Source organism: Nannospalax galili, unplaced genomic scaffold (genome assembly GCF_000622305.1).
Source record: "Nannospalax galili isolate Female #2095 unplaced genomic scaffold, S.galili_v1.0 scaffold1149, whole genome shotgun sequence".
In the NCBI taxonomy this organism is placed as follows: domain Eukaryota; kingdom Metazoa; phylum Chordata; class Mammalia; order Rodentia; family Spalacidae; genus Nannospalax; species Nannospalax galili.
The window spans coordinates 921,046-931,807 of NW_008359817.1; the positions used below are offsets into that span (position 1 = coordinate 921,046).

The 10,762-nt window shown below is 42.9% G+C and overlaps 1 protein-coding gene across 2 annotated transcripts in view; it reads right to left on the minus strand.

The window, feature by feature from the left end:
• Positions 1–10,762, minus strand: part of Bbs9 (Bardet-Biedl syndrome 9) — a 530,763-nt gene that overhangs the window by 511,227 nt on the left and 8,774 nt on the right. For both annotated transcript variants that reach the window (XM_017795755.2, XM_008823689.2), the window contains exon 2: positions 1,646–1,768. In XM_017795755.2, the coding sequence (XP_017651244.1) occupies positions 1,646–1,757 (112 nt within the window). In that variant the 5' untranslated portion in view covers positions 1,758–1,768. The remainder of the gene's footprint in view (positions 1–1,645; positions 1,769–10,762) is intronic.

Sequence of the window (10,762 nt, forward strand, 5' to 3'; positions counted from 1 at the left end):
GGTTTACTTTTGGGGCATGCAAAGCTGGTTGGCCTAAACTTCCAGTTCTCTCTTCTGCTTTTATATTGGGGTGGCCAGATTGCTTTTATCTTCAGGAGCCCCCACAGAGCCCCCAGTCAGATGAGGGTCAGATACTCTCTGGCTTTCTCCTAATGTCTGGATCCCTCTAGGAAAGATTTTGGCCTCAGGAATTTGGGGGTTGGACTGACCTGGGAGCCAGGCCCAGGAAAGATGCTGGTCTATGGCAGTTGGTGGCCGTGCCACCCAGAGATGCAAAGGAAGATGGGGGCAGGAGGCGCTCCCAAGGGCCCCTAGGGACTGCACTGAGGAGCTGGGTTGGTCTGGATGCAAAGGACCAGGAAGAGGGAAGGTCAGCTCCGGTTGTCCAGGAAAGAGGCTGGTGGGTTGTGCAGACCCAGGGAGGCAGAGGGAGGTGAGGGTGGGGCCAGGCCCAGAGCACCCCTGGTGACCTGAGAAGGAACTGAGTTGGTCTGGATGCACAAGATCAGGAAGCAGTGGTGGTTCCCCAGGGGTCTGGGGCGCCAAAACAAGGAATGTGACAGGATCCAGGCTAGGAGGAGAGACCAGTGGTAGAGATTGGAGGGTGAGTGAGCCTAGGGGAATCAAGGCAGGGAAGGCAAGATTGACCTACCCTGGAGAGAGTGGCCTGTGGTAGGAGAGAGGCCTGAGGTTTCTGCAGGCCCAGGAAAACAGAGGGAGGGGAGGGTGGGGCCAGGCCCAGAGTGCTCCTGGGGACCCCAGAAGGAACTGGGTTGGTCTGGATGCAAAGGATCAGGAAGCAGTGGTGGTTCCCCAGGTGTCTGGGGTGTCAAGACAAGGAATGGGACAGGACCCAGGCTAGGAGGAGAGACTGGCAGGGGAGATGGGAGGGTGAGTGAGGCTGGGGGAGTCAAGGCTCCCGAGGGCACAATGGACTTACCCGGGAGAGAGAAGCCTGCAGATTGGAGAGAGGCCTGTGGGTCCTGCAGGTGAGGACCTAAGCACATTTTTTAAAAGTATTTTATTTATTATTTTTATTTTATGTGTATGTGTGTATTGCCTGCATTGTAGGTAAGTGCACCTTCTGGTACAATGCTGGTGGAGGATAGAAGAGGCCAGAGGATCCCCTGGAACTGGAGTTTTGAACAGTTATTAGCTACCCTGTGGGTGTTGGGATTCAAACCCAGGGCTTCTGCAAGAACAGTCAGTGTTCTTAAATTCTGAGCCAGCCCCCTAAGGACATACTTTTTTTTAATTTTTTTATTTATTATCTTTATTTTATGTGTACGAGTGTATTGCCTGATGTATGTGAGTGCACCCATGTCCTACAATGCTACAGAGGTCAGAAGAGAGCTTCGGATTCCCCTGGAACTGGAGTTAAGGACGGTTCGAAGCTGCCATGTGGGTGCTAGGAATAGAACCCGGGTCCTCTGCAAGAGCAGTCAGTGCTCTTTACTGCTGAGCTATCTCTCCAGCCCCATAAGCACATACTTTTCAAACTAAATCATTTTATTTACTATCTTTAAAGCTTTGTTCCAAAGGGAGGTGGAGATTATAGTCCAAGAGCAGAAAACCTGCTTGGCATGTGGGAGAACAAGTTTAATCCCCAATACTGGAAAAAAACAAAAGCCCATAAATTGCTTACCTTGCCCATTCCCACTATTGTCAACATCAGCCAGACACAAGCATCCTTGATCAAATTCTTCTTTTTCTCCCAGTATAGTAGACCACCAATCACGGGCTTTAAATAAAGACATTTTCTTTCACCCTAAAATGAAAACATTTGTTTATAATAAAAATTTGCAGTAAAGTTTCAGGATATAAAATTAATATAAAAATCCCAGTAGCCTTCATATATACTTTCAGAGAATGTACTCTCAAAGAAAGAAATAGAAAAAAAAATCATAATAGGACCCCCAAAATTAAGTACCTAGGAATATGACTAACAAAAGAATTGAAAGACCTCTACAAGGAAAACTCCAAGACACTGAAAAAGAAAATCAAAGCCATCTTAGGGCAGGTGATGCTATGCTGTCACTGAAAAAGTTCAATACGCATTGGCATCAGTAAGAAGGCAGGACTGGGAAATGCTCATCAAGGTACATAGAAGCTTGTAGCTGCCTGAAGACACATTGGTTGTAGATAGTGGTATAAATACATCTGAAAATCAGTCTTTCCATTTCATGTGTGAATTTCCCTTTTCCATCTTACCTTTTTATGATTAGAATGACAAAAGAAAGTGAATGCTTCTGAGTACCTGTAATGTATCAGTTCCATTGCAGAGGATACTGCAGTCCACAAGGATTGAATTAACTATCTCTTAAAGCAGACAGAATTAAACTTGGAGGCCAGGCGTGGTGGCGCACACCTTTAATCCCAGCACTCGGAAGGCAGAGGCAGGCAAATCTCTGTAAATTCAAGCCCAGCCTGGTCTACATAGTGAGTTTCAGGACAGCTGGGGCTACAGGGAGACCCTGTCTCAAAAAGACCAGGAAAAAAAAAATTAAACTTGGATACCTTTGAGATTAGCGTTTCCTGTTAACTTTAACTTTTGCATTATGTACACATATATGAAATCACAATTTCAAATAGTTAGAAACATCAATCATATTTTGCAACACTATTATCAATTGGGCTGAGAAAATATACATTCATGTGGGGCTAATTCTATTTTCTGGGAAATTTAGTGAAAAAAAAAACTCTGAAGGTTCAATATTAAAAATCTAGGAAGACTACTTAGCACATAAGTCTTTAGGAAAATACCTAACTTCTTTTCAATGAAGACGACAGTATCCCTGCCTTCTTTGGTTACTGATGAGAATACATATTGGCCCTTTTCAGTAACAACATAGCATCACCTGCTCTGAGATTCTACATTCCTCTACTTTTATAAAAAATATTTTATTTGTTTTTTTTATGTGTATGAGTATTATACCTGCATATAGGTAAGTGTACCCATGTCATGCAATGCCTGTGGAGGACAGAAGAGGCTCTCAGATAGCCTGGAACTGGAGTTACGGACAGTTGTTAGCTGCCAAGTGGGTGCTGGGATTTAAACCCAGGTCTTCTGCAAGAACAGTCAGTATTCTTAACCACTGAGCCATCTCTCCAGCCCTACTTTTTTTTTTCTGACAGAGTCTCACACTGTAGCCCACAGTAGCTTAGCTGCCCTTGAACTCAGAGCAATCCAGGAGCATAGAAGGTCTTTCCATTGTCTAATCTTTGACAATGGCAATAGTCTATACTATTTTGGGAGTCTCTTGAACTCACTTGACCAACAATTCAGAGGGTGGTTTCTTATGCCTGCCATTGGTGTTTTCTTGAGTGGTCTATGGATATTGGAGGGAGCATTATCACCCCTTATGCCCTAACTCCATTTAAACTGTATTTACACACACACACACACACACACACACACACACAAATACCATATAGTGACCCTTCTGCATCCTCAAATTCAACCAACTATGAATGGAGAACACTTCAAAAAGAATGTTGATGATGATCTACACTACGTAGTTAGGTCAATGATGGCTATACCCATACTAAACAAGCATAGACCCTTTTTCTTCTCATTATTCCCCAAACAATACAGTTTAAGAACTATTTATATAGCTTTCACATTTCATTAGGAATTATAAGCAATTGAGACATGATTTGTAATATATGGGATGGTGTACATGCACAGAATGGTGTGTGTATATATGACTGATAAGCAAGTAATTCACCACTTTACATTACATAAGGAACTTAAAGTTTCTGTAGTGGTATATAGCTGTAATTCCAGCTACTCAGGAGGCTAAGCAGGAAGATCATGAGTTCAAGCCAGCCTGAGGTACATGATAAGATTTGCCAGGTGTGGTGGCGCACACCTTTAATCCCAGCACTCGGGAGGCAGAGGCAGGCTGATCTCTGGGAGTTTGAGGCCAGTCTGGTCTCCATAGCAAATCCAGGCCAACTGGGGCTACAGGGATACCCTTCAAAAAGACTAAATAAATAAATAAATAAATAAATAAATAAATAAATAAATGGAACTCAAGCATCTACCAATTTTAGTATCTAAAAGGGATTTTAGATTCAATTCCCCTGCAGATACTGAGGGTTGACAATATATCAAAAAGAAAACTACACCTAATATAAAACCCAGTAAAATCCAAATAAGACCTATATTTTAAAGTAGAATGATATGTATGAAAATGTCACAATGGACTGGCATGGTTGTCCAAGAATCCCAGCACTGAGAGATGGAAGCAAGAGGATGGGGAGTATACGGCCAGCCTCGGTATACAGTGAGTTCAAGGCCAGCCTATTCTGCATGAGACCCCGTCTCAGAAATACAAAACATCATATTGAACGTCATTTCTTTATATGCTAGCATAAAAACTGATTTAAAAGTATCTATAGCTCAGCACTTGGGAGGCAGAGGCAGGCGGATCATTATGAGTTCAAGGCCAGCCTGGTCTACATAGTGAGTTCCAGGACAGCTGGGGCTACAGGGAGACCCTGTCTCAAAAAGACAAAAAAAATAAAAAATAAAAAAGTATCTATAGCTTAGTTTTAATATTGTGATTTTAAGGGTTTAGACCATTCATATTGTTATCACTGGGAAACCACTTTTTTTTTTTGGTCTTTTTGAGACAGGGTCTCCCTGTAGCCCCAGCTGTCCTGGATTCGCTATGGAGACCAGGCTGGCCTCGAACTCAGAGATCTGCCTGCCTCTGCCTCTGCCTCCCAAGTGCTGGGATTAAAGGCATGCGCCACCACACCCAGTGGGAAACCACTTTTGAAACTTCTTTGTGACTTTAATTTTTTTTTAATGAAATTATTTCAAAATGGCAAATGTATTTATTTATTCATTCATTCATCCATTCATTTATTCATTCTTTGGTCTTTTTGAAACAGGGTCTCCCTGTAGCCCCAGTTGGCCTGGAACTCACTAGGTACACCAGGCTGGCCTTGAACTCACAGACAGCCACCTGCCTCTGCCTCCCCAGTGCTGGGATTAAAGGCATGTGCCACCATACCCAGCCAAAATGACAAATTTTAAATAAGGAACAGGCCAGTCCCAGTGGCTCAGGCCTGTAATCCCAGTATTCAGGAGCCTAAGGCAGAATGATTGCCCTAAGTTTCAGGCTGCCTGAGCAAAACAGTGAAAGCTTGTCTCAAACAAGCAAACAAAGTCAACACTATGGTATGCACCTGTAATCCCAGCATTTAGAGAGAAAGACTAGAGAAGCCCTTCAAGTTCAAGGCCAGTCTGGCTTAAGTAATGAATTCCAAACCATCCTTGGATACAGAAAAAAAATGGCTGGGATGATGGCTCAGTCAGGAAAGTAAGTGCTTGCTGGTAAGCATGAGGACTGTGTTGGAGCCCCAAAACCCATGTAAAAAAGCCCAGTGTGGTGACATGCATTAATCTCAGTCCTAGGGAGACAGAGACAAGAGGATCCCTAGGGGTCCCTGGCCAGCCTAGCCTAATCACCAAGTTCGAGACCCTATCTCAAAAAAACAAGGTGGGTGAGCCTGAGCAACAACATCTAAGGTTAACCTCCGGCCCCCACACGCACTTGTACATACTTGTATGCACACACACACACACACACACACACACACACATACACACACGAAAATCAAATAAAAAGGTGTGGTGTGGAGTCTGGCATGCTGGCACATGCCTTCAGTCCCAGCACTTGGGAGGCAGAGGCAGGCGGATCTCTCTGAGTTCAAGGCCAGGCCTCCATAGTGAATCCAGGTCAGCTGTAGCTACAGAAAGACCCAGTCTCAAAGAGACCAAAAAAAAAAAAGTGTGGCATGTGCCTTTAATTCCAGTACTCAGGAGGCAGAGGCAGGCAGCTCACTGTGAGTTCTAGGACAACCTGGTCTATATAGTAAGGCCCTGTCTCATTTAAAAAAAAAAAAAAAAGGCAGATGGGAATTCTATCCAAGGTGTGCTAGAGATATAGCTCAGTTGGTAGAGTGCTTGCCTAGCACACAGGAAGCTCTGGGTTCAATCTCCAGCACTACATAATACTGTGGTGCCTGCCTGTAACCCCAACACTCGGGAGGTAGCAATGGAAAGATCAGGAGTTCAAGGCCAGCCTCCACTACATATTAAGTTTGAAGCCAGCCTAAGCTACATGAGACCCTGTCTTTAAAAAATTAAAAAAAAAAAAAAAAAAAAAAGGCAGGATATGGTGGCACACACCTTTAGTCCCAGCACTTGGGAGGCAGAGGCAAGTAGATTTCTATGAGGTAGAGGCCAGCCTGATCTACATAGAGAGCTCCAGGCCAGCTGGGGCTACAGGGGTTAAACCATGTCTCAAAAAAAAAAAAAGAAAGGAAAAGAGAGAGGAGCTGGAGAGATGGCTCAGTGGTTAAGAGCACTGACTGCTCTTGCAGAGGACCCAGGTTCAATTCCCAGCACCCACATGGCAGCTAACTACCATCTGTGACTCCAGTTCCAGTCAAATCCAACACCCCTTCTGACCTCCTCAGGCACTGCACGACACGGGTGTACTTACATATATGCAGGCAATACACTCATACACATAAAATAATAAATAAAATATTTTTAAAAGAGTGTAGATAAATAAATGTATGATGAATTCCAATACATGTGGGAGTTTCTAAAAAATACTTATACCACTTATGACTAATGGTTTTATATATATATATATATATATATATACATATATATTCACGCTAACAGCCAAATGACCAAACTTGAATCTGGTGGTAAGCATTCAAAAGATGTAATAAACACTTTCTATTACAGTTTTATTGGATTTTTATTTGAGACAAGTAATGGTATTTAATAGACTCCACATATTTTCATTACATACTCCAGATACACAGAAAAACTGTAACTATAATCAGACTACCAGAGAGAAGATATTAATTCTCCCCTCCCCTTCTCTCTGTCTCCCCACCTCACTCCTCCCCCCTCTCTCTTACTCACTCGCTCTCACTCCCACTCTCCATCTTGCTTTGCTCTGCTCTTTTTTGGTTGATTGTTCTCTTTATTTGTTTGACAGGGTCTCACGTAGCCTAGGCTGGTCTCAGACTTGTTATATGGTCAGCCCTGTCCTGGAACTCCTAATCTTCCACCTCTGAGTACTGGAATTACAAGTACATATCACCATGCCCAGCTAAGACACATCTTTTCTTGTAGCCCAGAGCAGAAAAATAGGCAAATCCTTGCTGAAGAACCAACTGCTTTTCTAGGAAGATGAACACAACCCAGCATGCAGCATATTCATGGCTTTGGTTTATTACAGCAAAAGAATGCAAAGTTTAATCAGGGACAGGAAAAGGTACATGGGAGAAAGTATAGAAAAACTAAAAAACCAGGTATGGTGGCACATGTCCTAGGAGGGACAGGCAGATCTCTGTGAGTTCAAAGCCAGCCTAGTCTAAATAAGGAGTTCTAGGCCAGCCAGGGCTACAAAGTGAGACCCTGTCTCAAAAACAAAAACAAAACAAAAAAAAACAACCTAAACACAAGCTTCCAAGGTAGGGCTGGGCTCTGGATGCTACAGAAGTCAGAGTGAAGAGAAAAAATTCACCAGACACTGAATAAGAATATCGATGAGATCAAAGGAAAGCCAGTAGTCCAGAAGTGGGAAAATGTATGTAGAAAGGAATGACCAACTACTATAACTAGGATGTGGAATATCCCTCAAAGGCCCACCAGTTAAAGGTTTGGACCACGGTGGTGCATGGGAAATGGTGGGATCTTTGAGAGGTGGGGCCTACTGGGGGATCTTATGATTATCAGGAGCATGCCACTGAAGGGAATTGCAGACCCCCAGCTCCTTCTCACTCTTGCTTCTAGGCATGAGATGTATGGTTCTGCCCTGCCATGCACTCCCACTATGATATGCGCATTACCACCAGTCCACAACAACAGGTGGATTGTGGCCTGGAACCCACACAAGTGTGAGCATGCTCAGAAGCTCACAGTCCAGCTAAGCTGACATACGCAGCAAAGAAGGACAAAGCAGAGAACCTGCCTCAAATAAGATAGAAGGTGAGGACCCACACATTGCCCTCTGACCTCCACACGTGCTCTGTGACATACATGTGTGCCCACATACACACACACCATCGTATGCACACACTAAGAAAACTAACTTTCTAACACTATCTATAAATAGAAATGTCTTCCCCCAGATTCTATTTTCTCAGAGATTTCTACCATAAAATTGAAGCTCTCCATACATGAGATAAAAAAAGCAGTGTTTAGTGCGAGCACTTGGGAGGCAGAGGCAGGTGGATCTCTGTGAGTTCAAGGCCAGCCTGGTCTACAAAGGGAGTTCCAGGCAGCTAGGGCTACAGGGAGACCTTGTCTCAGAAAGAAAAAAAAAAAAGGCAGCATGTAAACCCTTTTTCCTCCTGTTCTATCAGTATCTCATTAGTCACCCACGACTCTGTTAGCTCTCAAGGGTCCCCTTTCCAAAAATAATTTACTGACTTTGGACTTGAGGTGTCATGCATGACCCATGAGCTTCTAGAAATGCAGAATCATGGCCCCTCCCTAGGTGACTGTGCTGCACCCTAAAGTTTGAGAAGCTCTGATTTAATGTGCAGTTTGAGTATCCCGTAGCCAAGATGCTTAAGGACTACCTGTGTTTTGGGTTTCCGTTTTTCAGATTTTTTCAGTTTTATTTATTATTTTATTTTATGTTTACACGTGTATTGCCTGCATGTGTGTGAGCGCACTGTGTCATGTAATGCCCACAAAGGTCAGAAGAGGGTGTCAGATCCCCTGGAACTGGAGTTGTGGTTGGTTGCTAGACACTATATGGATGCTGGGAATCAAACCTAGGGTCCCCTGTAAGAGCAGTCAGTGCTCTTAACCACTGAGCCATCTCTCCAGCCCCTCACTTTGCTTTTGTCTAGTTTTGTTTTGTTCTGGAGTAGAATTAGAGTGTATGAAGAGATTTTAATATAGATTTTAAGCACTAAAGTTGTAAAAGAAAAGCATTCAGGAAGAAAGACACCCAAGAACGTGCTGTGGGCTTCCCAAGGAAGAGCTGCCCAGTCCTCATTTCGTGGGAGAGTCCCAGAGAAGTTGTACAGTTCCCCTCAACCTCACAGCTTATAGCAGAACCTTGCTTCTGCACAAGCTCTCGCTGGACACTAGACCTTTGTTTCTACATTACTAATGCTGAACAATTTAATATCTGAAAATTTAAAAAGTATGCATCTGTATAAGGATTTTATTTATTTCTTTTGCTTTTTTCTTCAGTTTTCATTTTTTGAGACGGGGTCTCTATGTTGCCCAGGCTAGCCTGGAACTTGATATGTAGCCCAGGCTGGCTTTGAACTCAGGATGCTCTCGCTTCAGTTTCCTCAATGCTAAGATTACAAGAATGCTCCACTACACTCCACCTCTGTGCTTTGTTTTAATTTTCACAACAGCATCTGGAGGGAAGAATACTTTAAAACCTAAGACCAACAAATGGTTTCTTCACAAGACCTCAGCTGACTTAATTCAGACCAACGCTGACTTTCATACCAGGGCAAAATTCTTTTTTATAAATTACCATTCAAGGGTAATGCATGAGGGCTGGAGAGGTGACCCAGTGGTTAACAGTGCTGCTGGCTGCTCTCACAGAGGACCCAGGCTCAGTTCCCAGCGCTTACATGGAGCCTAACAACTGTCTGTAACTCCAGTTCCAAGGGATACTGGCCTCTGTGCGCACTGCATGCCTGTGGTACACTTATATCCATGCAGGCAAAATACTCATACATGTAAAATAAAAATCAACCAATCAAAAACAATTTTAAGAGTAATCCATAATAAAATTGTACAAATTCCATTTTATCAAAATTCAATACACTGGTTCTTCCATGTGCCAAGAGGTATAATATATGATTCTGGACAACAATTTATGAGCATAAAGACTTAGATCTTTAAAGAATTAATGGACAATTGAAAAACAACTTATGGTCAGAAACATGTTCTTTAATCTACTAAGGGTTGGGATCGTAGCTCCATTGGTAGAATGCTTACTTAGATGCATGGTACACGGGGTTGAATCCCTAGCAATGCATAAACCAGGTGTGGTGGTACACACCTGTAAACCCAGCACTCAAGAGGTGGAGGAAGGAAGATGAGAAGTTCAAGGTCAAAGCTGAAGGTCATCCATAGCTACACAGTGAGTTCCAGATGATCCTGAGCTATATGAGACCCTGCCTCAAAAAAAAAACTAATAAGACTCAATAATAACTGGGGATTATAGTATATACCTATAAAATCCCAGCATTTAGGAGGCTAAGGCAGAAGGATCATGAACTGAAGCCCAGCCTAATGTCGCTACAAAGCAAGATCCCCCATTTCAAAATATGACATTATTAATCAACTAAAACTCAGTAAGAATCACAAATGTCCACAATATCTAAACCGAGTCATACATCTCCCTACTTCTAGTTCAAATTATACCAAAAAAAAGCCCTCCAAATAGGTCAAATCCAAGCTAATACACAGCCAAAAACATAAACTTTTAGCATTAATACTGTATGCCTCTGAGAGAGAGAGAGAGAGAGAGAGAGAGAGAGAGAGAGAGAGAAGAATCACAAATGTCCACAATATCTAAACCGAGTCATACATCTCCCTACTTCTAGTTCAAATTATACCAAAAAAAAGCCCTCCAAATAGGTCAAATCCAAGCTTATACACAGCCAAAAACATAAACTTTTAGCATTAATACTGTATGCCTCTGAGAGAGAGAGAGAGAGAGAGAGAGAGAGAGAGAGA